General features: G+C 41.6%; 1 protein-coding gene across 1 annotated transcript; it reads left to right on the top strand.

The window, feature by feature from the left end:
* Window positions 1–215: 215 nt before the first annotated feature.
* Window positions 216–27,966, top strand: LOC121545757 (integrator complex subunit 11-like). The gene is made up of 17 exons (XM_041856557.1): window positions 216–302; window positions 3,672–3,769; window positions 3,873–3,946; window positions 4,121–4,349; window positions 4,640–4,738; window positions 4,836–4,870; window positions 20,557–20,695; window positions 20,787–20,851; window positions 21,001–21,190; window positions 23,328–23,411; window positions 24,307–24,396; window positions 24,555–24,717; window positions 25,005–25,115; window positions 25,198–25,259; window positions 26,723–26,865; window positions 27,028–27,157; window positions 27,796–27,966. The coding sequence occupies exons 1-17, from the start codon at window positions 275–277 to the stop codon at window positions 27,865–27,867; spliced, it is 1,812 nt and encodes a 603-aa protein (XP_041712491.1). The 5' UTR covers window positions 216–274; the 3' UTR covers window positions 27,868–27,966.

Here is a 27,966-nt window from a genome sequence, read left to right as displayed (position 1 = left end):
TCGTCGATTGGTGGCGATAATGGTAGGTGAAGAGCGCGTTGGAACAAACAATAGAAGGGCCACTGCTAGCCAGCAGCAACACACGCTGCTAACCCATCTTTCTAAAACAAAACTGCTTCTTGCAGCCATCTAGCGAGCTAAATAATTTGTTTGCAGGGAAGGCTTTGTCCATCATAATTTAGCCGCTAGGGTTAACTACTAACTGGCAAACCAGTCTACGTTAGCTAGCCAACTACTTTTCGACCACTTCTATTAGTGTAAACACCCAGCCAGGATGCCTGAGATAAAAGTGACACCACTGGGTAAGTCAACAATTCTTCAAAATACGAAATATAGCTAGCTACGAACTTTTGAGCACTTTGTTTACCGCCAGACTAGCTAACGTTAACTCTCCTATTGCCTGTGATTCCACCACAGTTTCTAAACCGTCTTTGATTTCACACTCATATTCGAAAGGGGCAACCTCCTCTTCTTTGAGGTTTAACGGCGGTTGGCATCCAATAAATGTTGCATTACTGCCACCTACTAGACTGGAGTATAACTCCCTTATACTTCGCTTTAAAAAAAGAAAAAATACAACAAATACCCTATCATCTAATACTACACTCACAAAAAAAAACTACCATACTCCACTTTAAATCTATTTATTCCTTCTTCAGGCCAACAGCTTGAAGGAATGGGACACCACCCCTTAACACACCATGTAACTTTTCTGACAAAGTCTCGCACACCCAAATACCTCTCTGCAGCTGCCACCACAACCTCTATTTTCTGCGACTTACGTTCCACCCCTGCAGTACAGTTGATAACCATTGCTATAAATGCCAAAAATCCAATCATACTGAAACATATATCTCTTGTTGGTTTATCCCTATGTACTGGTATATCTCTACTACTCACACCATTTCTCTCAGGATCCCTCCCCCTTGGCCCATCTTCCTCTACTTTCTTCGCTGCCTCCGCATATGACAACTTCTTCTCTACTCTTACCCTGGAAACCTCAACCTGCTTCTCTCGCACTGGACATGTCTGATCCCCAGCCCCATGGCCACCCCTACAATTAGCACACACCACCACTTTCCCCACTGCTTCACACTCCTTTGTCTCATGCCCTTCTGCACACTTCTCACACCTTGGAATCTCCCTCCTACACACTGCTGCCACATGCCCATAAGTTTGACACCTGTAACATCTTAAGGTATTCGGCACATATGCTCGCACTGGATAATTTATATATCCTAACCTCACTTTCTCAGGCAAAGACTCAACTTCAAAACTCAAAAGAACAGACAATGACTCTTCTGTTTCCCCACTCTCGCCACCCTGTTTACATCGCACCAAACGACGAGCTTCACACACACCGGGAATCATCTCCTTCAGTTGGTCAACTTTTACATTCACTGCTACTCCAGTAATCACTCCTCTCAATAGCACCCTTTTCTTAAGAGCGAAACAATTCACAATTCTTTCTCCCATTTGTTTAACTCTGAGCGCCTTCTCCCTCTGCCCAACAGAAACACAAACAATTATCACTAGACCACTTCTGGTTACCCTCACCAATTCCACTTTACCCAACGCTCTTTTCACCCATCTTGAAACCACAATTGGATCAGCCAAAAGGCAAGGATCCATTTTTCCCACAAACTTCACTCCTACTGTCACAGACTCATCTTTATCCTGACCCGCTGTGCAATCCTCGGGCTCCGAGTACTTCACCACACCTTCCACCTCCGATACATCACCCTCATTCACTTCCATTTCTACTCCTGTCTTCAGCTCACTTTGCTTACATTTCCTACCACTCTTCTTTAACAAACCTTCTCCCTTTTTCCTGACATTTTTAACTGACTCAAACTCACAATCTTCCTCCCTTTCTTAGACCTCCTCTTCCTCTCTTTTCCCCTCCATTCCTCCTCATTCATCTAAGTATCATCCCTTATGATAATACTGCATTTCTCCAAACCTATATCTGTTTCTTGCCTTCTCTAAGGACTCCATTTTCCCCCTCTTTTCCCTTCCAGCGTCTATTCTATCCTCGGCCTTGACCTCTTCATTGCTCTCCTCTTCTGATCTGCTGTCCTCCTCTCCTGAATCACCATCGTCTTCCGACCCCTCATCTGAGCTGTTATCCTCACTATCATCGGGACTTACTCCCTTTCCAACTGCTCGTCTTTTCGCTGAAGACGCCATGCTCCACCCCCTTCCTAATTTAAACTATGAACCTTCGCCTCTGACCCAACCTTCAATCCTCCAATCCATCGTCAACCTTAGTCCATGCCTTTTACCAGGGGCAACCTCTACTTCTTCTTCTATGATAGAATGGCGGTCTGCAAACCAACGTTAAAGGTGCATGCCGCCACCTACTGTGCTGGAGTGTGTGGTCAATCACCGTTTACAACATTTCTAAATCCTCCTACCTAACTCAGTGGCAACCTCTGTTAGAGCACAGATGATTTTGTATCATTTTTTTTGTTAACTAAACTAAATTAGACTCTTTATGGGTGTAAGATGGCACGAACAAGACTGGTTACTCGCATCAATGACTCTGTCTCGTTGTTTAACATCCAAACACCTCTCTCATTGACCTCCACCGACAGCGTCTTTACGCAACATATTACGCAGTATAATCTAGCTATGTGTGCAACAAAAATTAAACATACACTTTCTGCAACCATTTCTGTCAAGCCGACTACGCATACAGTTTGACGCAGATGTTCGATAAATCCAACGTATGCACCACACAGAACGCACTACAACTGCCTCGGCAACGCAATGCTGCAAGGCAAACGCAGCGTTCCATTGGAAATGAATGTACTTCTGGTGTACCAAAATGCAATGACATTGTCCGTGTGAATGACAGTGGTGGAAAACGTACCCAATTGTCATACTTGAGTAAAAGTATAGATACCTTAATAGAAAGTTACTCAAGTGAAAGTCAGACAGTAAAATACTACTTGAGTAAAAGTCTAAAAGTATTTGGTTTTGAATATACTTAAGTATCAAAAGTAAATGTAATTGCTAAAATATACTTAAGTATCAAAAGGAAAAGTATAAATCATTTAAAATTCCTTATATTAAGCAAAGCAGACAGCTCCATTGTCTTGTTTTTAAAATTTACAGATAGCCAGGGGCACAATCCAACACTCAGACATTATTTACAAAAGATGCATTTGTATTTAGTGAGTCCACCAGGCCAGAGGCAGTAGGGATGACCACGTGTTCTCTTGATAAGTGTGCGAATTTGACAATTGTCCTGTCCTACTAAGCATTCAAAATGTAATGAGTACTTTTGGTTGTCAGGGAAAATGGATGGAGTAAAAAGTACATAATTATCTTTAGGAATGTAGTGAAGTAAAAGGAAAAGTTGTCAAAAATATAAATAGTAAAGTAAAGTACAGATACCCCAAACAACTACTTAAGTAGTAATTTTACTGAAGTACTTTACACCACTGGTGATCGAGGCGTTATGCCTCGATCACACCGACAGTGTAATTGCATTTTGGTATCAAAATGCAATGACGCTAGTTTTGGTTCGTCGTCTAGTGCAGATTATCCGACGCATGCGCTCTGGACATTCAATCTTAATGGTCAGTTGCCACCACTTTTGACAAATCAGTAACGTTATGGATGAGATGTTCATGTTTGTACCTCGTCCTCCTGTCCCTATTCAGGTGCTGGACAAGATGTTGGCCGCAGCTGCATCCTTGTCTCCATTGGTGGCAAAAATGTTATGCTTGATTGTGGGATGCACATGGGTTTCAATGATGATGTAAGTAGCTTCATGATTCTCAATGTCACTGTCCCATTATGCCATTCCGATAATCTTTTGGTATTTTTGATGTTCCATTATTGTGCCATTGTTGTCTTTCCAGAGACGATTCCCAGATTTCTCCTACATAACACAACAAGGACGCCTGACAGAATTCTTGGACTGTGTGATTATCAGGTTTGTGGTCTTTACGGCACTTAGCTATACCTAGGTACTACTCTTTTGCAAGAGAAACAACATCAGACACACACAGAAAGAGCTTTCTCCCTCTCAAGGGCATTCTATCTTTGATCTTTTAATTGATTTATCTTCTGTCTTTTAATTGATTAATCATACTAACTCTCCTCCTAGTCATTTCCACCTGGACCACTGTGGTGCTTTGCCATACATGAGTGAAATGGTGGGCTACGATGGGCCCATCTACATGACCCACCCCACCAAGGCCATCTGCCCCATCCTACTGGAGGACTTCAGGAAGATCACCGTGGACAAGAAGGGTGAGACCAACTTCTTCACATCCCAGATGATCAAGGACTGCATGAAGAAAGTAGTCCCTTTGAACCTCCACCAGACCGTCCAGGTATACAGTCCTGAAATACCTTTTAATTGCTAATGTCTGGTCTTAGAAGTACTCCAAGGGTAGCCTGGTTCCAGATCTATTTGTGCTATCTTGCCAACTCCCATGGTCGTTGTTTGGTATGACAATGACCATAGCAGTCGGCAAGACAGAACAAACAGACCTGGGAGCAGGCTACTCCAAGGGTATAACATAAAATTCATTACTATCTCCATAATGGCCAAGAAACCACATTTGAGGTAGTATTGCTGTATGGAATGATGTATTAAGTTGATTCTGTCATGGTGTCTTAGGTGGACGATGAGCTGGAGATCAAGGCTTACTATGCAGGCCACGTCCTGGGAGCTGCTATGGTGCAGATCAAAGTAGGATCAGAGTCAGTGGTCTACACTGTGAGTATTAGCCTATTAAGAGAACTGGGCTTATTATTGATCAGTGCATGAATCATGCGATTGCCTTGAAGTAACTTATCCTTAATTGCATTTGCAGGGTGACTATAACATGACGCCAGACAGACATTTAGGGTAAGTGGTAAATTATCTTGTGTTGTGTGTAATAGTCCCGTGTAGCTCAGTTGGTAGAGCATGGCGCTTGCAACGCCAGGGTTGTGGGTTCGATTCCCACGGGGGACCAGTATGAAAATGTATGCACTCACTAACTGTAAGTCGCTCTGGATAAGAGCGTCTGCTAAATGACTAAAATGTAAAAAATGTAATAGGGGTGTGAACGTTAAAACGTTTCAACGAAGTTGGGATCCTTAACGTTAAGAAAAATCCCTAACATAATTAAAATCAGTGCAGTTATCACAAAACATATTATTTTATGAACTAGACAATAGGCTATAAAGGCCTGGGTAAAGCTGTGTAATTTATACTGAACAAAAATATAAATGCAACATGTAAAGTGTTGGTCCCATGTTTCATGAACCGAAATAAAAGATCCCAAAGAAATTTCAGGCGCACAAAAAGCCTATTTCTCTAAAATGTTGTGCACAAATGTATTTACATGCTGGTTAGTGAGCATTTCTCCTTTCCCCAAAAAATTTATTCACCTGACGGGTGTGGCATATCAAGAAGCTGATTAAATTGTGCTGGGGACAATAAAAGGCCACTCTAAAATATGCAGTTTTGTCACACAACACAATGCCACAGATGTCTCAAGTTTTGAGGGAGCGTGCAATTGGCATGCTGACTGCAGGAATGTCCACCAGAGCTGTTGCGAGAGAATTGAATGTTCATTTCTCTACCATAAGCCGTTTTAGAGAATTTGGCAGTGCATCCAACCGGCCTCACAACCGCAGACCACGTGTAACCATGCCAGCCCAGGACCTCCACATCCGGCTTCTTCACCGGCAGGATCGTCTGAGACCAGCCACCCGGACAGCTGATGAAGCTGGGTTTGCACAACCCAAGAACTCTGCACAAACTGTCAGAAACTGTCTCAGGGAAGCTCATCTGTGTGCTCGTCGTCCTCACCAGTGTCTTGACCTGACTGCAGTTTGGCGTTGTAACCGACATCAGTTGGCAAATGCTCACCTTCGATGGCCACTGGCATGCTGGATAAGTGTGCTCTTCACGGATAAATCCTGGTTTCAGCTGTACCGGGCAGACGTGTGGGCGAGCGGTTTGCTGATGTCAACATTGTGAACAGAGTGCCCCATGTTGGCGGTGTGGTTATGGTATGGGCATGCATAAGCTACGGACAACGAGCACAATTCAATTTTATCGATGGAAATTTGAATTCACAGAGATACTGTGACGAGATCCTGAGGTCCATTGTCGTGCCATTCATCCGTCGCCATCACCTCATGTTTCAGCATTATCATGCACAGCCTCATGTCGCAAGGATCTGTACACAATTCCTGGAAGCTGAACATTTTCCAATTCTTCCATGGCCTGCATACACACCAGACACGTCACCCATTGAGCATGTTTGGGATGCTCTGGATCGATGTGTACGACGGCTGTTCCAGTTCCCGCCAATATCCAGCAACTTCGCACAGCCATTGAAGAGGAGTGGGACAACATTCCAAAGGCCACAATGAACAGCCTGATCAACTCTGTGTAAAGGAGATGTGTCGCGCTGCATGAGGCAAATGGTGGTCACACCAGATACTGACTGGTTTTCTGATCCACGCCCTTACCTTTTTTTGTTAAAGTTATCTTTGACCAACAGATGCATATCTATATTCCCAGTCATGTGGTGAAATCCATAGATTAGGGCCTAATGAATTTAATTCGATTGACTGATTTCCTTATATGAACTGTAATTCAGTAAAATCGTTGAAATTGTTGCATGTTATGTTTTTGTTCGGTATAGATTTATTCAACACACTGGGTGTTGCAGCTGCAAAAGCACACATACAATTCACACAAGCATATGTTTACACCTTCCGATTAGGCGGAGTTCTTGTATTTCTAGGATAAACAATCAGTCTCTGTTGCTAGGCAAGAACTGAGTCTGTTCCTCCTATTGATGTGATTGTGGATCCAGAACCTTCATGGGCAGGGATGAGTGTGTGTTTGATAAGACACATTAGGAATGTGACCAAAATAGCTTTTTACCACATGAGGAACATTGCCAAGGTGCAAACGTTTCTATCTCAGGCTGATACAGAGGGACTCATCCATGCGCTTATTACAAGCAGGCTTGACTACTGTAATGCTCTCCTGTCTGGTCTACCCAAGAAAGCCATTGGTCAACTGCAAAACATACAGAATGCTGCAGCACGGGTACTGACCAGACAGAGAGCACACATTACACCGGTTTTAAAGTCTCTGCACTAGCTGCCTGTGAGAATACATTTAAAGATTCTTCTATTGGTTTTTAAATCAATCCACGATTGTGCACCCCAATACATATCAGACATGCTTTTAAGTTATGTACCCAGTAGGTCCCTCAAGTTCTCTGGCACTGGCCTTTTAACTATCCCCAAGCCTAGGACAAAGAGGCATGGAGAGGCAGCCTTTAGTTACTATGCCCCCAGACTCTGGAATAGCCTGTCAGAGAACCTGAGTGGGGCCGAAACTGTGGACATATTTAAAAGAGATCTTAAAACACAAATTTTTAGCTCTGCTTTTCCTCAGGGTGCTTTTTAGTCTTTTAGTTTTTATTGTTATTCTTTTGTTTTTTATCCTCTTATGTTTGTTGTGTAGTAAATATTTCAGTTTTTATTGTTTTTATTAGTTTTTTCCTGTGCATTGCATTGCATTCATGTCTGAAATGTGCTACAGTGGGGAAAAAATGTATTTAGTCAGCCACCAATTGTGCAAGTTCTCCCACTTAAAAAGATGAGAGAGGCCTGTAATTTTCATCATAGGTACACGTCAACTATGACAGACAAATTGAGGGGAAAAAAATCCAGAAAATCACATTGTAGGATTTTTAATGAATTTATTTGCAAATTATGGTGGAAAATAAGTATTTGGTCACCTACAAACAAGCAAGATTTCTGGCTCTCACAGACCTGTAACTTCTTCTTTAATAGGCTCCTCTGTCCTCCACTCGTTACCTGTATTAATGGCACCTGTTTGAACTTGTTATCAGTATAAAATACACCCGTCTTTATCTCCTACAGAGTGAAAGGGAATGTGAAGAATAACGGAGTACTAAAATGATGATTGGCTGCCTTCATTATCCAATCACAGTTAATTGGAGCAGTGTAGCCTCTAATTCTTCTTAAAGGAATAATGAGTCATGGTTTCACCTTTCAACTATTAGATGTCAAAACTGTTGTGTCGTACGGAAGTATCCAAGTGCACCTTAGTGTGAAGGATCAAGACAAGTCATTGACTGTTCTCTCTGCTACCGCACGGCAAGTGCCTCAATTACCTCGATAACCTCGACTAACCTGTGCCCCCGCACATTGACTCTGTACCAGTACCCTCTGTATATAGCCTCCCTACTGTTATTTTATTTTACTGCTGCTTTTTAATTATTTTGATTTTTTACTTAACACTTATTTGTCTTAAAACTGCATTGTTGGTTAAGGGCTTGTAAGTAAGCATTTCACTGTAAGGTCTACACCTGTTGTATTCGGCGTATGTTGCAAATATAATTAGATTTGATTTGATTTGATTTGCATGCCAGATGTTTGAATATACTCTACTACTCTGTTTTGCATAACAGAGGGAATCTCTCCAAGGATGATCAATGGCTGGAACAGAGCAAATGGAATGGCATTAAATACATGGAAACCATGTGTTTGATGTATTTGATATCATTCCACTAATTCCGCTCCAGCCATTACCACGAGCGTGTCCTCCCCAATTAAGGTACCACCAACCTCCTGTGCCTCAGACAGCCAACAGCATCTAGCTAGGTGAATGCTGTGTAAAACTTAATGGGCTTACTGAGGATGCTACAGAATATTAATTTAGCTGTTCTGATGGGAGGTGCTTTCCCACTGGGCACAGACGTCAGTTCAACGTAAATTGTTTATTCACATTTGGTTGAGTTGTCAACCAACCATAGCCGCGGGAAGTAGTTTGTGGGTGGGGGTGCTGCGATTTTTTTGTCCGATGGGGGATGCAGAATTTTTTTGTTGTCGCCTGAGCTGAAGATATCTACACTGCTCAAAAAAATAAAGGGAACACTTAAACAACACAACGTAACTCCAAGTCAATCACACTTCTGTGAAATCAAACTGTCCACTTAGGAAGCAACACTGATTGACAATACATTTCACATGCTGTTGTGCAAATGGAATAGACAACAGGTGGAAATTATAGGCAATTAGCAAGACACCCCCAATAAAGGACTGGTTTTGCAGGTGGTGACCACAGACCACTTCTCAGTTCCTATGCTTCCTGGCTGTTGTTTTGGTCACTTTTGAATGCTGGCAGTGCTTTCACTCTAGTGGTAGCATGAGACGGAGTCTACAACCCACACAAGTGGCTCAGGTAGTGCAGCTCATCCAGGATGGCACATCAATGCGAGCTGTGGCAAGAAGGTTTGCTGTGTCTGTCAGCGTAGTGTCCAAAACATGGACGCGCTACCAGGAGACAGGCCAGTACATCAGGAGACGTGGAGGAGGCCGTAGGAGGGCAACAACCCAGCAGCAGGACTGCTACCTCTGCCTTTGTGCAAGGAGGAGCAGGAGGAGCACTGCCAGAGCCCTGCAAAATGACCTCCAGCAGGCCACAAATGTGCATGTGTCTGCTCAAACGGTCAGAAACAGACTCCATGAGGGTGGTATGAGGGCCCGACGTCCACAGGTGGGGGTTGTGCTTACAGCCCCCTCTGTATGACCTCCCTACAACGTCTGGGCATGATTTCCATTGATAATTTTTGTGTGATTTTGTTGTCAGCACATTCAACTATGTCAAGAAAAAAGTATTTAATAAGATTATTTCATTCATTCAGATCTAGGATGTGTTATTTTAGTGTTCCCTTTATTTCTTTGAGCAGTGTATATCTGTCCATTTAATACAGGACTAGTAAAGGCCCAGTGCACTACGTTTGTGAAAATATTTGAACATCACATCACATCATCACAAACCACTTGATGTCTCAATGTACTCAATGACTTTATTGTGCATTGTTTTCCTTCACGTGATAGAACATCTACAGGTACAAACCTAGATAACCACCCTACACAGGACAATGTCCCCTATCATTGCCCTGGGATACTTTTTTAAACCAGAGGAAAGAGTGCCTCCTACTGGCCCTCCAACAGCATCTGGTCTCCCATCCAGGACCTACCCTGCTTAGCTTCAGATGAAAGCCAGCAGTGGGATGCAGGGTGGTATGCTGCTGGTCCTTAATTATACAACTACCTTTTTTGCCAAAGCTGATATGCTGGAGAAATAAAACGTGCACGCTACAGACATCTACTGTATATCGGTCCGCTAATACTAGTAAAGGCCCAGTTGTAAAAAAAAATATTTTTTTCAAAAAAATATTTTTGTATCAATATATTTTTTATTCTGATTTGTCAGGGGTACTGCAGCACCCTCAGCACCCCTACTTACCACGGCTATGCAACTAACGTGAATTCAACATGAAATTAACAAACAATTTCACCATGACATTGGCTTTAGGTTAAAAGTTGGGTGAAAAAATACTCAATTCCCTTAAGTTGATGACTTTTTGCAAATTCAATCAGTTTTCCATGTTGATTCAATGTCATCACATTTTTGCCCAGTGGGTTCTTTGTAGTGGTTCATTATTCATCATCACACAATACAGTTATTGTGAAATTATAATGATTAGAGAAATACTTTACTACGAAGATTCAGCATCCGACTACATTTGAGAATAAACTGAGAGTGAACACCTTATCAATCATTAAATGGTAATGATAGACATCATCACTCATACACATTGGGGTATACAACATTCCTATAAGATGTGTCATGCCCTCGTGGCCTTTGTAGGTCAAGCTAGCATGCTGCTGTTTCCTTTACCAATGAAGTATGAGACCAGCCAGAGGCACTTAGCCAACATGCTAACAGCAGCCATGATTAATTCAATAGCCCCTGTTAACGTTGATTACCAAGTCTTTCACCCCACTGCTCCCTCCCTCCGTTCTATCTGCAGCGGAGGGCACTAGCTGTAGCATTGGCTACAGGAGGCAAGCCAGCAGAGAGCCTTCCCTATGAGCAAAATATGTTGAAAATACGTAGTTTTGCTCACTGAGATACATCCAAGGCCAGCACCTATAGGGACTAAATGAAAACATCAGGTTTAAATGTTTTTTTACCCAGACAACGTTGGGAATAGCTGGTAGTGTCTTTTGTGTGCACATTTCACATCTGGCTCTCTCAATTCCTGGGTGCTGCAATGTACTGACATTAAGCTATTTTTGTGTGATCGATCTACACTATATTTCTACCAACACTGTAAACTAGTACAAGGTAACGCCAATAAAATGTAAAATAAATAAGTAATGTTGAAGAGACTGGATGATAAATTATAATTTAGTTAGATCTCCATGTACAGTGGGGAGAACAAGTATTTGATACACTGCCGATTTTGCAGGTTTTCCTACTTACAAAGCATGTAGAGGTCTGTAATTTTTATCATTTTTATCAACTGTGAAAGACAGAATCTAAAACAAAAATCCAGAAAATCACATTGTATGATTTTTAAGTAATTAATTTGCATTTTATTGCATGACATACAGTGGGGAAAAAAAGTATTTAGTCAGCCACCAATTGCGCAAGTTCTCCCACTTAAAAATATGAGAGAGGCCTGTAATTTTCATCATAGGTACACGTCAACTATGACAGACAAAATGACAAACAAAAATCCAGAAAATCACATTGTAGGATTTTTAATGAATTTATTTGCAAATTATGGTGGAAAATAAGTATTTGGTCAATAACAAAAGTTTCTCAATACTTTGTTATATACCCTTTGTTGGCAATGACACAGGTCAAACGTTTTCTGTAAGTCTTCACGAGGTTTTCACACACTGTTGCTGGTATTTTGGCCCATTCCTCCATGCATATCTCCTCTAGAGCAGTGATGTTTTGGGGCTGTCGCTGGGCAACACAGACTTTCAACTCCCTCCAAAGATTTTCTATGGGGTTGAGATCTGGAGACTGGCTAGGCCACTCCAGGACCTTGAAATGCTTCTTACGAAGCCACTCCTTCGTTGCCCGGGCGGTGTGTTTGGGATCATTGTCATGCTGAAAGACCCAGCCACGTTTCATCTTCAATGCCCTTGCTGATGGAAGGAGGTTTTCACTCAAATCTCACGATATATGGCCCCATTCATTCTTTCCTTTACACAGATCAGTCGTCCTGGTCCCTTTGCAGAAAAACAGCCCCAAAGCATGATGTTTCCACCCCCATGCTTCACAGTAGGTATGGTGTTCTTTGGATGCAACTCAGCATTCTTTGTCCTCCAAACACGACGAGTTGAGTTTTTACCAAAAAGTTCTATTTTGGTTTCATCTGACCATATGACATTCTCCCAATCCTCTTCTGGATCATCCAAATGCACTCTAGCAAACTTCAGACGGGCCTGGACATGTACTGGCTTAAGCAGGGGGACACGTCTGGCACTGCAGGATTTGAGTCCATGGCGGCGTAGTGTGTTACTGATGGTAGGCTTTCTTACTTTGGTCCCAGCTCTCTGCAGGTCATTCACTAGGTCCCCCCGTGTGGTTCTGGGATTTTTGCTCACCGTTCTTGTGATCATTTTGACCCCACGGGGGTGAGATCTTCCGTGGAGCCCCAGATCGAGGGAGATTATCAGTGGTCTTGTATGTCTTCCATTTCCTAATAACTGCTCCCACAGTTGATTTCTTCAAACCAAGCTGCTTACCTATTGCAGATTCAGTCTTCCCAGCCTGGTGCAGGTCTACAATTTTGTTTCTGGTGTCCTTTGACAGCTCTTTGGTCTTGGCCATAGTGGAGTTTGGAGTGTGACTGTTTGAGGTTGTGGACAGGTGTCTTTTATACTGATAACAAGTTCAAACAGGTGCCATTAATACAGGTAACGAGTGGAGGACAGAGGAGACTCTTAAAGAAGAAGTTACAGGTCTGTGAGAGCCAGAAATCTTGCTTGTTTGTAGGTGACCAAATACTTATTTTCCACCATATTTTGCAAATAAATTCATTAAAAATCTGACAATGTGATTTTCTGGAGAAAAAAATTCTCAATTTGTCTGTCATAGTTGACGTGTACCTATGATGAAAATTACAGGCCTCTCTCATCTTTTTAAGTGGGAGAACTTGCACAATTGGTGGCTGACTAAATACTTTTTTCCCCCACTGTAAGTATTTGATCACCTACCAACCAGTAAGAATTCCGGCTCTCACAGACCTGTTAGTTTTTCTTTAAGAAGCCCTCCTGTTCTCCACTCATTACCTGTATTAACTGCACCTGTTTGAACTTGTTACCTGTATAAAAGACACCTGTCCACACACTCAATCAAACAGACTCCAACCTCTCCACAATGGCCAAGACCAAAGAGCTGTGTAAGGACATCAGGGATAAAATTGTAGACCTGCACAAGGCTGGGATGGGCTACAGGACAATAGGCAAGCAGCTTGGTGAGACGGCAACAACTGTTGGTGCAATTATTAGAAGTTCAAGATGACGGTCAATCACCCTCGGTCTGGGGCTCCATGCAAGATCTCACCTCGTGGGGCATCAATGATCATGAGGAAGGTGAGGGATCAGCCCAGAACTACACGGCAGGACCTGGTCAATGACCTGAAGAGAGCTGGGACCACAGTCTCAAAGAAAACCATTAGTAACACACTACGCGGTCATGGATTAAAATCCTGCAGCGCACGCAAGGTACCCCTGCTCAAACCAGGGCATGTCCAGGCCCGTCTGAAGTTTGCCAATTACCATCTGGATGACCCAGAGGAGGAATGGGAGAAGGTCATGTGGTCTGATGAGACAAAAATAGAGCTTTTTGGTCTAAACTCCACTCGCCGTGTTTGGAGGAAGAAGAAAGATGAATACAACCCCAAGAACACCATCCCAACCGTGAAGCATGGAGGTGGAAACATAATTCTTTGGGGATGCTTTTCTGCAAAGGGGACAGGACAACTGCACCGTATTGAGGGGAGGATGGATGAGGCCATGTATCGTGAGATCTTGGCCAACAACCTCCTTCCCTCAGTAAGAGCATTGAAGATGGGTCGTGGCTGAGTCTTCCAGCATGACAACGACCCCGAAACACACAGCCAGCGCAACTAAGGAGTGGCTCCGTAAGAAGCATCTCAAGGTCCTGGAGTGGCCTAGCCAGTCTCCAGACCTGAACCCAATAGAACATCTTTGGAGGGAGCTGAAAGTCCGTATTGCCCTGCGACAGCCCCGAAACCTGAGGGATCTGCTGTATGGAGGAGTGGGCCAAAATCCCTGCTGCAGTGTGTGCAAACCTGGTCAAGACCTACAGGAAACGTATGATCTCTGTAATTGCAAACAAAGGTTTCTGTACCAAATATTAAGTTCTGCTTTTCTGATGTATCAAATACTTATGTCATGCAATAAAATGCAAATTAATTACTTAAAAATCATACAATGTGATTTTTTGTATTTTTGTTTTAGATTCTGTCTTTCACAGTTGAAGTGTACCTATGATAACAATTACAGACCTCTACATGCTTTGTAAGTAGGAAAACCTGCAAAATCGGCAGTGTATCAAATACTTGTTCTCCCCACTGTAAATAAAGCTTGATTTGATCTACAGTTGGAGCATGGTTAGGATGTGGCCTTCAAGCTCCCCTCCCAGAGGTTTCTTCTCTCTTCAACTTTGTCCTCACCTCGATGTTGAACTCCACTTCTCTCCCTGCCCTAGTTCAAAAGAAACTCGCCTGACCAGGAACTGAGACTCGACTGTGGCTCTTTACCTACTTCTTTAGAAATATTTATATACAGTGCCTCCAGAAAGTATTCAGAACCCTTGACTTTTTCCACATTTTGTTGTGTTACAGGCTGAATTTTAAATTGATTACATTGAGGTGTTTCACTGGCCTACACACAATACCCCATAATGTCCAAGTGGAATAATGTTTTTAGAAACTTTTATAAATTAATTAAAAATGAAAAGCTTTAATGTCTTGAGTCAATAAGTATTCAACACCTTTGCTATGGCAAGCATAAATAAGTTCAGGAGAAATGTTTTCCTTAAAACTGCAATATATGTAACTTTTTGGGAGACCTGACAAAATTCACATTGAAATGTAAGTTAGAGATCTGGCATTCTTATTGAAAGCAAGTCTAAGAAGTGTTAGATCTGTTCTATGTGCGCTATTTCTATGATCACGTTTCTAAGTTTAGTTTTTGCGTCTTTTACTTTCGGTTTTGTACACCAGCTGAAAATACAATATTTTTGCTTATGGACAAGACATTTCACAGCTGTTTAGATGGTACAATGATTCTCTACACTATACTTGCTTGTTTTGTCATATAAAGTGAAATTAGGCAAACTATTAGAATTTTAGCAACCAGGAAATGGTGGAGCAATTTCTTCGTAGTGCATCTTTAAAAGTGGCACAATAAGTTGCATGGACTCACTCAGTGTGCAATAATAGTGTTTAACATGATTTTGGAATGACTACCGAATGTCTGTACCCCACACATCCAATTATCTGTAAGAGCCCTCAGTCGAGCAGTGAATTTCAAGCACAGATTCAACCACAAAGACCAGGGAGGTTTTTCAATGCCTCGTAAAGAAGGGCACCTATTGGTAGATGGGTAAAGATATTGAATATCCCTTTGAGCATGGTGAAGTTATTAGTTACACTTTGGATGGTGTATCAATACACCCAGTCACTACAAAGATACAGGCGTCCTTCCTAACTTAGTTGCCGGAGAGGAAGGAAACCGCTCAGGGATTTCTCCATGAGGCCAATGGTGACTTTAAAACAGTTGCAGAGTTTAATGGTTGTGATAAGAGAAAACTGAGGATGGATCAACAACATCGTAGTTACTCCACAATACTAACCTACACTGAACAAAAATATAAACGCAACATACAACAATTTCAAAGATTTTACTGAGTTACAGTTAATATAAGGAAATTAGTCAATTGAAATAAATAAATGAAAGGTGAGCATTTGCCCACTGAAGTCGGTTACGACGCCAAACTGCAGTCAGGTCAAGACCCTGGTGAGGACGACGAGCACGCAAATGAGCTTCCCTGAGAATGTTTCTGACAGTTTGTGCAGAAATTCTTTGGTTGTGCAAACCCACAGTTTCATCAGCTGTCTGTGTGGCTGGTCTCGGACGATCCCGCAAGTGAAGAAGCCAGATGTGGAGGTCCTGGGCTGGCGTGGTTACACGTGGTCTGCAGTTGTGAGTCCGGTTGGACGTACAGCCAAATTCTCTAAAATGACTTAGGAAGCGGTTTATGGTATATAAATGGACATTCAATTATCTGGCAACATCTTTGGTGGACATTCCTGCAATCCGCATGCCAATTGCACGCTCCCTCAACTTGATACATCTGTGGCATTGAGTTATGAGAAAAAACAGCACATTTTACAGTGGCCTTTTATTGTCCCCAGTACAAGGTGCACCTGTGTAATGATCGTGCTGTTTTAAACAGCTTTTTGATATGCCACACCTGTCAGGTGGGTGGATTATCTTGGCAAAGGAGTCATGCTCACTAACAGGGATGTAAACAAATTTGTGCATAAAATGTGAGAGAAATAAGCTTTTTGTGCGAATGGAAAATTGATAGGATCTTTATTTCCGCTCATGAAACATGGGACCAACACTTTCCATGTTGTGTTTATATTTTTGTTCAGTATAAATGACAGAGTGAAAAGAAGGAAGCCTGTACAGAATAAAAAAGATCCAGAACATGCATCCAGTTTGCAATAAGGCACTAAAGTAAAACTGCAAAGAATGTGGCAATGAAATTAACTTTATGTCCTGAATACAAAGCGTTATGTTTGGGGCAAATCCAACACAAAACATCACTGAGTATCACTCTTCATATTTTCAAGCATGTTGGTGGCTGTGTCATGTTAGGGCTGTGCTTGTCATCGGGAATATAGTTTTTTGGGATAAAAATAAACGGAATAGAGCTAAGCACAGGCAAAATCCTAGAGGAAAACCTGGTTGTCTGCTTACCAACAGACACTGGGAGACAAATTCACCTAACCTAAAACCCAAGGCCAAATATACACTGGAGTAGCTTACCAAGATGTCATGGAATGTTCCTGAGTGGCCTAGTTACAGTTTTGACTTCAATCGGTTTGAAAATCTATGGCAAAACTTGAAAATGGCTGTCTTGCAATGATCAACAACCAACTAGACAGAGCTTGAATAATTTTGTTAAGAATGTGCAGATATTGTACAGCCTATGGCCCAGATTCACAAAACACTTCTTACGCAAAAACTTAACAAGCTTCTTAACAAAAAAAATAAGAAGTTCATAAGATAGTTTGTAAGTGCAATTCCTCAACAATATCTTAAGATTTAAGGATTTTCTTACAAACTTCTCAAATATCTTCTTAATATGTTGCTAGGCAACCGTTTTAGCTAGCTATCTAGCTAGCAATGGCAATCATGTTAGCATATTTCTTACTGAGATTACTGTTCTAAAACATGTTCTTGGGTTTAAAATAATCAATACTGAAACTTTCAGATGAAGTTTGTGTGAATTGAACATGTTTAGTTGCTTTCATGAGCTTTTTCTCTCACTGCCCTGAGTTTAGCTATCTTGGAAGTAAGAACATTTCCAATAACTTTATTTTCAAGAATCTAATTTCTTCTTAACTTTTTGCTTAAGGAAAAACATAAGAAATATCGCAAGAACATTTTCGAGAACCTTTTTGAGGAATAGCAACTTTGCTTAACTTTCTTCTTAAGTCTATAGTTTAAGGAAAAAATGGCAGTTAAGAAGACATTTCTTCTTAAGAAGGTTTTGTGAATCTGGGCCCAGGTGTGCAAAGCTTTTAGGGACTTACCCACAAAGACTCACAGCTGTAATCGCTGCCAAAAGTGATTCTAGCATGTGTTGAATCAGGGGTGTGAAGGCTTATGTAAGTTAGATATTTCTGTATTTCATTTTCAATAAATTAGCATTTTTTTCTTCTAAAAACATGTTTTCACTTTGTCATTGTGGGGTATTGTGTGTAGACGGGTGCAGGAAAAAATCTATTTAATCAATTTTTAATTCAGGCTGTAACAAAATGTGAAAAGCAGTGCATCCGGAAACTATTCAGACCCCTTGACTTTTTCCACATTTTGTTACGTTACAGCCTTATTTTAAAATTGATTAAATAGTTTTTTTCCTCATCAATCTACACACAATACCCCATAATGACAAAGCATAAACAGGTTTTTAGAAATCTTTGCTAAAAAATACTGAAATATCACATTTACGTAAGTATTCAGACCCATTACTCAGTACTTTGTTGAAGCACCTTTAGCAGCGATTACAGCCTTGAGTCTTGGTTATGACGCTACAAGCTTGGCACACCTGTATTTGGGGAGTTTCTCCCATTGTTCTCTGCAGATCCTCTCAAGCTCTGTCAGGTTGAATGGGGAGTGTCGCTGCACAGCTATTTTCAGGTCTCTCCAGAGATGTTCGATCGGGTTCAAGTCTGGGCTCTGGCTGGGCCACTCAAGGACATTCAGAGACTTGTCCCGAAGCCACTGCTGCCTTGTCTTGGCTGTGTGCTTAGGGTCGTTGTCCTGTTGGAAGGTGAACCTTCGCCCCAGTAGGAGGTCCTGAGCGCTATGGAGCAGGTTTTCATCAAGGATCTCTCTGTACTTTGCTCTGTTCATCTTTCCCTCGATCCTGACTAGTCTCCCAGTCCCTGCCACTGAAAAACATCCCCACAGCATGATGCTGCCACCACCATGCTTCAACGTACGGATGGTGACACATTTCCTCCAGACGTGACCCTTGGCATTCAGGCCAAAGAGTTCAATCTTGGTTTCATCAGACCAGAGAATCTTGTTTCTCATGGTCTTGAGAGTCCTTTAGGTACCTTTTGGCAAACTCCAAGCGGGCTGTCATGTGGCTTTTTCTGAGGAGTGGCTACCATCTGGCCACTCTACCATAAAAGGCCTGATTGGTGGAGTGCTGCAGAGATGGTTGTCCTTCTGAAAGGTTCTCCCATTCCCACAGAGGAACTCTGGAGCTCTGTCAGTGACCATCAGGTTCTTGGTGACCTCCCTGACCAAGGCCCTTCTCCCCCGATTGCTCAGTTTGGCCGGGCGGCTGGCTCTAGGAAGAATCTTGGTGGTTCCAACCTTCTTCCATTCAAGAATGATGGAGGCCACTGTGTTCTTGGGGACCTTCAATGCTGCAGACATTTTTTGGTACCCTTCTCCGCATCTGTGCCTCGACACAATCCTGTCGCAGCTCTACGGACAATTCCTTCGAACTCATGGCTTGGTTTTTGCACTGACATGCATTGTCAACTGTGGGACCTTATCTAGACAGGTGTGTGCCTTTCCAAATCATGTCCCATCAATTGAATTTACCACAGGTGGACTCCAAGTTGTAGAAACATCTCAAAGAGGATCAATGGGAAACAGGATGCACCTGAGCTCAATTTTGAGTGTCATAGCAAAGGGTCTGAATACTTATATAAATATGGGTTTTCTGTTTATTATTGTTTATAAATTTGCAAAAATTTCTACCAACTTGTTTTCGCTTTGTCATTATGGGGTATTGTGTGTAGATTGATGAGGGAAAACATTTATTTAGTCCATTTTAGAATACGGCTGTAATGTAACAAAATGTGGAACAAGTCAAGGGGTCTGAATACTTTCCGAATGCACTGTATAAAACACAACCACGTTTTTGACTGCAATTTCTTTAATGAACTTTAAAACTAAACACACAGTCAAATCTCGCTTAGGCCCCCTAAAAGGCTAGAGGCGGCCCTGGCCTGGCCCTAGTGGTCATACATACATAATAGGACCTTTATTCTGTATTCTGAATTGACGTGGAATTTGATGATTCTTTCTTATCGTTTTAATGGAAAAACTATTTTTAAAATGTCAGTTTAACCCTTTAACTGGCACACAAAAAAAAAAATATCAGAAAATGTATTTTTTGGCAAAATTTGTATGTATCCTCAGTATAGGCCATCAATTATTTTTGTTTTGTTTGCATGACTTAAACTTTGATAGATAATGCATCACAAACATCTCAACCAGCCGGTTGTTGCCCAATTAGCGTAAACTCATTTTATATTGGAATTTGTATAGACTTTTTAAATAATCTCAAAAGTGATACATGCTTCATTTACTTACAATGGAAGTTAGGCAAAGTTAAATTAGGACTGATATCAAATATTAATAAAATGATACATTTGTGTCAAAATATGAATATTAGAATGCATGTAAATGAATGCGTTTACAGTTTATATGCTTAGAATAACAGTACAATTATATGTACTGAATGATATTGTGAAACATATTGAAGATAAGTCATACAGTGAATAATGATATGGATTTGAAAGGATTTTTGTATTTGCATAGATTTAAAAAATCCCATAATATTTCGCCATTGTCCAGTACCACTAGCTTTGACCTAATAGCATTACTTTAATGGGCATCTCAACCGACTGGTAGAGCATGTTTTTCAAGAGTTCCTAAAATTGTAAAACAACAACATATTAGTTATTTAATCATTCTGGTCAACCGCCCGGTTGAGCTGCCTGTTAAACGTTAAGCAAAATTGTCCATTTGTCACATCCCTAGTGTGTAACATGGTTTAGATCCATGCTTATGCGTTCTATAAAAAAACATTTTTATTCTGTGTTGTCATAGGGCTGCGTGGATTGATAAGTGTCGGCCTGACATCCTCATCTCAGAGTCTACCTACGCCACCACCATCCGTGACTCAAAGAGGTGCAGGGAGAGGGACTTCCTGAAGAAAGTACATGAGACAGTGGAGAGAGGAGGAAAGGTGAGGACCACCACACAAGTTTCTTCCGTCCATATAGCTCATTCTGTCTCTCTAGAACTAGTACCTAATGGAGGAAATGTTGTGCTCTCAGGTTCTGATTCCGGTCTTTGCCCTGGGAAGAGCTCAGGAACTGTGTATTCTATTGGAAACATTCTGGTAAGATTTTGATTCCGAGTCAATTTCCGAGTTCAATTAGCATTGTGATCCTAGTGTCCTTTTGATAAGATGGCATTAACTTTGTGTTGATTTGATGTTAGGCAATTCAGAGAATGATTTGACAGTAACACTCTCCTCTCCTTCCACAGGGAGCGGATGAACATGAAGGCTCCCATCTACTTCTCCACGGGGCTCACAGAGAAAGCCAATCACTACTACAAACTCTTCATCACCTGGACCAATCAGAAGATCAGAAAAACCTTTGTACAGAGAAACATGTTTGAGTTCAAACACATCAAGGCCTTTGATCGCTCCTACGCAGACAACCCTGGACCAATGGTGCAGAAACATCATCATATTTTTGCATGCTACTACCATAACATTACTTTACAGTTGCAACATGAATGTATAATTAGGCATTGATATGCTTTAGATACAGACATTTCCAATCATTTGTACATTATACAGTGGGGGGAAAAAGTATTTAGTCAGCCACCAATTGTGCAAGTTCTCCCACTTAAAAAGATGAGAGAGGCCTGTAATTTTCATCATAGGTACACGTCAACTATGACAGACAAATTGAGAAAAGAAAATCCAGAAAATCACATTGTAGGATTTTTAATGAAATTATTAGCAAATTATGGTGGAAAATAAGTATTTGGTCACCTACAAACAAGCAAGATTTCTGGCTCTCACAGACCTGTAAGTTCTTCTTTAAGAGGCTCCTCTGTCCTCCACTCGTTACCTGTATTAATAGCACCTGTTTGAACTTGTTATCAGTATAAAAGACACCTGTCCACAACCTCAAACAGTCACACTCCAAACTCCACTATGGCCAAGACCAAAGAGCTGTCAAAGGACACCAGAAACAAAATTGTAGACCTGCACCAGGCTGGGAAGACTGAATCTGCAATAGGTAAGCAGCTTGGTTTAAAGAAATCAACTGTGGGAGCAATTATTAGGAAATGGAAGACATACAAGACCACTGATAATCTCCCTCGATCTGGGGCTCCACGCAAGATCTCACCCCGTGGGGTCAAAATGATCACAAGAACGGTGAGCAAAAATCCCAGAACCACACGGGGGGGACCTAGTGAATGACCTGCAGAGAGCTGGGACCAAAGTAACAAAGCCTACCATCAGTAACACACTACGCCGCCAGGGACTCAAATCCTGCAGTGCCAGACGTGTCCCCCTGTTTAAGCCAGTACATGTCCAGGCCCGTCTGAAGTTTGCTAGAGTGCATTTGGATGATCCAGAAGAGGATTGGGAGAATGTCATATGGTCAGATGAAACCAAAATATAACTTTTTGGTAAAAACTCAACTCGTCGTGTTTGGAGGACAAAGAATGCTGAGTTGCATCCAAAGAACACCATACCTACTGTGAAGCATGGGGGTGGAAACATCATGCTTTGGGGCTGTTTTTCTGCAAAGGGACCAGGACGACTGATCCGTGTAAAGGAAAGAATGAATGGGGCCATGTATCGTGAGATTTTGAGTGAAAACCTCCTTCCATCAGCAAGGGCATTGAAGATGAAACGTGGCTGGGTCTTTCAGCATGACAATGATCCCAAACACGCCGCCCGGGCAACGAAGGAGTGGCTTCGTAAGAAGCATTTCAAGGTCCTGGAGTGGCCTAGCCAGTCTCCAGATCTCAACCCCATAGAAAATCTTTGGAGGGAGTTGAAAGTCCGTGTTGCCCAGCGACAGCCCCAAAACATCACTGCTCTAGAGGAGATCTGCATGGAGGAATGGGCCAAAATAGCAGCGTGTGAAAACCTTGTGAAGACTTACAGAAAACGTTTGACCTGTGTCATTGCCAACAAAGGGTATATAACAAAGTATTGAGAAACTTTTGTTATTGACCAAATACTTATTTTCCACCATAATTTGCAAATAAATTCATTAAAATTCCTACAATGTGATTTTCTGGATTTTTTTTCCTCATTTTGTCTGTCATAGTTGACGTGTACCTATGATGAAAATTACAGGCCTCTCATCTTTTTAAGTGGGAGAACTTGCACAATTGGTGGCTGACTAAATACTTTTTCCCCCCACTGTAGATACTATTCTTCTTACCCCGGTGAATATTCTACATAGTCACTGTAGACCCGTTATTATTAGGTTTACCCATTTTTTTACCTTTATTTAACTAGGCAAGTCAGTTAAGAATAAATTCTTATTTACAATGACGGCCTACACCGGCCAAACCCGGACGACGCTGGGCCAATTGTGCGCCGCCCTATGGGACTCCCAATCACGGCCGGTTGTGATACAGCCTGGAATCGAACCAGGGGGTCTGTAGTGACGCCTCAAGCACTGAGATGCAGTGCCTTAGACCACTGCGCCACTCGGGAGCCCATGAAATTGTGTTGGAACAGATAGTGTGCGACTTTCTTGAATTGTATATTTTTTATATTTTTATAAATTCAATTACTGAAATATCACTACTGAAAAGTGTGTGTGTTCCCTCAGGTGGTGTTTGCCACCCCAGGAATGTTGCATGCTGGTCAGTCTCTACAGATATTCAAGAAGTGGGCTGGCAACGAGAAGAATATGGTGAGTCCCATTTAAGATCTATACCGTAAAACTTCAATTAAATGGCAAGTCTCAAATAGCCGCTGGGTCTAAATGAATTGTTTACGAGGTTATCATTAATTACCATGAATTGTTTACAAGGTTTAATGTTTGATTTGTTACATTAAAGGTGCACTATGCAGAAATCACGCTGCCTTTTCCTGTTTGCAAAAATTCTAATAGTTCGCATAATTTCATTTTGTGACAAAATAAGCAAGTATAGTGTAGAGAATCATTGTAACATCTAAACCGGTGTGAAATATATTTTCCATAACCAAAAATATTGTATTTTTAGCTGTTTGAAGCTGGTGTACAAAACCGAAAGTAAAAGACAAAAAAGAATAAAAAATAAGAACGGGAAGCATAGACATAGCGCACATAGAACAGATCTACCGCTTCTTAGACTTGCTTTCAATGACAGTGACAGACCCCCAGAAATTGGCCAATCACCTTCCACTGGCGAAAGTAAGAACTGCCAAAAAATGCACAGTCAAAGAGGAGAATAATTATTCTGTGAAGGAAAAGGGTTTTTTATTTGATTGATTTTTTAGGCATACTAAGACAAACATGACAAAGTGTGTAAATATGAATACGTAAGTGCAGGATATCAAGAAATTTATTAAAATGCTGGAAGTGAATGCTGGAATTAAACAAATTACTATGCAAATTAGCAAAAACTGTGTGCATTAAGGAAATAGACACCTGGCTCAAATAGAAGCCTGTCTCTAGTAAGTGCCTGCTGTGTTCAGTGATTTAAGCAAATAAATGCCTGGGCTATTAATTGAAGTTTTACGGTAGATTACAGAGCTGAAGTAAATACCTATTTTTGCGAAGTTGGGGAGAAAAACAATTCTACTTTTCATTTTCTGTTTATCAGATCATCATGCCTGGGTATTGTGTGCAAGGCACAATCGGACACAAGATCCTGAATGGTCAAAAGAAACTGGAGATGGAAAATAGACAAACGGTAATGCAAGATGAGATTGTATTTAACTTTATGTATCATCATGATGTTACTGCAGTAATAGATATCAAATGGATACATTGAAATTGAGATCAGTGAGCCAACCTGCTGAGGTTTGTCTGGTAACCCTTGACCTTGTCCTCTGTCTGTGACCCCTGCAGTTGGAGGTGAAGCTGCAGGTGGAGTACATGTCGTTCAGCGCCCATGCAGACGCTAAGGGCATCATGCAGCTCATCCGCATGGCAGAGCCTCGCAACATGCTGCTGGTGCACGGAGAGGCCAAGAAGATGGAGTTCCTCAAGGACAAGATTGAGCAGGAGTTCAGTGAGTGACACCAGTATGTCCTTGTAACCATATCTGTTTCAAGAATGTTAGGGCTTCAGAGAAAAGGATTTAGAATTACAATATGTGCCACATGTTTGAGGAGCACTGGGTAGTATTTAGTAGTAGGGCACAGCAAAATGTTTTGCAACAGAAAACAACAGTCTTCTTATTAGACAAGCTCACGTTCCACCTCCCTCGTTTCATTCCATTTGAAAACGTTTTTTCCCCACTGAACACAGCCCTGGTATTATCCCTCATCAGTCATTCTATGTGTGTTTGAATGACAGGCATCAACTGCTTCATGCCAGCCAACGGTGAGACGACCACTGTGATCACCAACCCCAGTGTCCCAGTGGACATCTCACTCAACCTGCTCAAGAGAGAGATGGCCCTTGGAGGTATTTTTCAGTACACCTGAGTGAGTCTCGATCTATATCACTCTCAGTTAATGTGTGTGTTATTCAGTGTGAATTTTCACAGGCCCCTTACCTGACCCGAAGAAGCCTCGCACCATGCATGGGACCCTGATCATGAAGGATAATGTAAGTTCTGAATTCCATCAACTGCCATGCATACAAAATATAAATATTCTGCTTTCTCTATTGTTTATGATATAAAACATAAAACCATGGCCTTGCCTTGCTAATTTAGAGGTTAGTAACAACGCGCATGCCCCGTCCACCTGAGGATCTGTCATTTTCAGCCATCTATTTCCTGTGTTTGAGGGGTGCAAAATCCACTTGTTAGTTAAATCCCACAGGATTGATTGCTTTGATTTCACTCCTGCGACTCTATTGTATTCTTGCGTCTGCCTTTCGTTGTTTTCCCGTTAACGTTACGACCGCGGAAATGTTTGTAATGACCTGTCAAACACACCCCGTTAATGGCTGAAATGGGCTCAATGAGATACATTGGCTTTCCATTGAATCTATAAGAACGCTAAAGCTTCGTCTGGGATTTAATGCACCGTCTCGACACTTACATCACAAGAAAGAAGAAAGATAACTTTATTTTGATGGGTGTACATGTTTTGTGGAATTGAAAAAAGTAATTTAATACAGTTGACAATTTTTCTAATTAGATGCGCTGAAATTAAAGCCATGAAAATGAACACTTGCATCACACCCGTCGCTATGGGCGGGCCAGAGGGGGCCGGGCCCGCCCCCAAAAATGCTTGTCCCCCCCACTTGAGGGAATTTATTATTAAATATACGTACTGTAGGCTAATAATAATTGTGCCCTGCCCTCCCATGCATTTCATATGCCCCCCTTAAGACTGAGGTCTGGCGACAGGTCTGACTTGCATAATAGTGAAATTATGTCTGATCTCGCAAACAATGTAAAATATGTTTAGATAGGTGTAAACTAGAGCCAAGTGTGTTGATTTTTAATCCGAGGGTATCCTGTTATTGACACACATGTTGAATTATGCAAGAGAATGTGACAACAACAGTAATTAATGAGGCAGGCTAGCCCTCGCATGCGAGTGCAGGTAGTGTAGACAGAGCAAATGTTTGGTGGTTGCAGCCCTGTTCCTCCCCTTTATGTTAATTTTTTCATATATGCAAGTACACCCAGTGTATTTATTCAGATGTGGCACAAATGTCCTAATTTTAACACACATAAAAAAAATTGCTGATAAAATAAGAAAATGTATACAAAAAAATAAGTGACATTTGACATTGAAATGAATACCGGAATTCCCACCAAAATCACTGAACTCCATTCATTATTTGTCCTTACCGGTAAAATGTTTTATGTGCTATAATTCAGTCGATATCTGATAGATGACAAAAATTTGAAAAGTTTGGAGTATCTTCATGCATTTTCCAAGAATGTTGCATTTATTAGAATTGTTTTTAAAACCTTAACAATTTCGATGATCGTTCCTAATGTTTGTAATTCAGGATGTTTTATTCTCTGCCTTTGGCCTTGCCAGTTTTGACCTCTTGTTGCCCTTGCTTCACTTCTCCCCCATTTGTTCCCCTGCTCTCTCTGGGTGTAGAGTCTTCGGCTGGTCTCTCCAGAGCAGGCTCTCAAGGAGCTGGGCCTCAACGAGCACCAGCTCCGCTTCACCTGCCGAGTGCAGCTCCAGGACTCACACAGTGACTCCGACACCCTCATCAGGATCTACACACACCTCAAGAGGTAAAGTAAGACAAAGTTGACCATTTTTATTGTGTTTTCAAGTTCTTATTTGGGCAAAGCTTGGGCATACAATATACATGTATCACAAAAAAAGAGTTACAGTAAGAAGACTAATGTCAATGATTCATTCTCCCCTTTCGCTCTGTATTGTCTCTGTTCTAGTCTACTGAAAGGTTATACCATCCAGCACCTCCCAGACGGGACTGTCATGGTGGAGTCCATTGTGATCAAGGTGTCCTCCTCAGCTGAAGAGCCCAACACCAAGGTGCTGCTGCTCTCCTGGAGCTATCAGGTAAGGAGGACGGGTGTTGAAAATAAGTGTGAGCTATTGTGACAGACCACAGTGTCTACTTAGCACTATAGCTTCCTCCCTGTCTGGGTACACTGTCCGTACATGGCTTGAACCAGGGTCCTCTGCATCGCAAACACACGTGACCGTCCGTTCGACAACGTACTAGCCAGTTGCGCCACTGAAAAGCTAGCAATTCAGCAATGTGAGTGGAAACAGTTCAAGTTTTGGAGGGTGCTTACAGTACTATCTGAACCCTGTTGCACTATACACATTAGGGCTCCTTGCAACGGATGGAGAGTACAGCCCACAAACTTAAAGAGTCCTGTGGTTTCTAAACTTTGCTTCTTGACTCACCATCGCCATATCCTGTGACGCACTTCTATTTATCTGACCAAAAACATCTAGCTATAGTAGTGCATGTAGCGACCACAAGCCATAACCTTTCCGTATCTAACACTTTTTAGATAAACACTGTAAAATGTCAATGATATGATATGATATGATCAAAATACAATTTAAGTTAGTATGTTTCATGATAGAGCAGATTTACTAATCACAACTCAAACTACTCCATCACATTCTCAGATGTTCTGAGGTTTATTTCAATCCAAATGCTGTCAACCTTGTGTTATTTGTAGGATGAAGATCTGGGGAGCTTTCTGTCTACTCTGCTGAAGAAAGGACTTCCATCAGGATTGTCTTCAATATGATCCCATTGTTCAGTGTAGCTTTCTGTAAAGGTTAATCTGTCTGTTGTACAAAGCTGATTTGAATACATCGTTTTTTTATAAATAAAAGAAGATTCTTGA

Source organism: Coregonus clupeaformis, chromosome 30 (genome assembly GCF_020615455.1).
Source record: "Coregonus clupeaformis isolate EN_2021a chromosome 30, ASM2061545v1, whole genome shotgun sequence".
Taxonomy (NCBI): domain Eukaryota; kingdom Metazoa; phylum Chordata; class Actinopteri; order Salmoniformes; family Salmonidae; genus Coregonus; species Coregonus clupeaformis.
The sequence above is the reverse complement of the archived record's forward strand: the minus strand, read 5'-3'. Positions and strand labels throughout refer to the sequence as shown.

Coding starts and splice junctions, on each gene's coding strand:
- LOC121545757 (XM_041856557.1), top strand. CDS start 275: ATGCCTGAGATAAAAGTGACACCACTGG. Junction 303..3,671: donor GATAAAAGTGACACCACTGG/GTAAGTCAACAA, acceptor GTCCCTATTCAG/GTGCTGGACAAGATGTTGGC. Junction 23,412..24,306: donor CTGGCAACGAGAAGAATATG/GTGAGTCCCATT, acceptor TCTGTTTATCAG/ATCATCATGCCTGGGTATTG.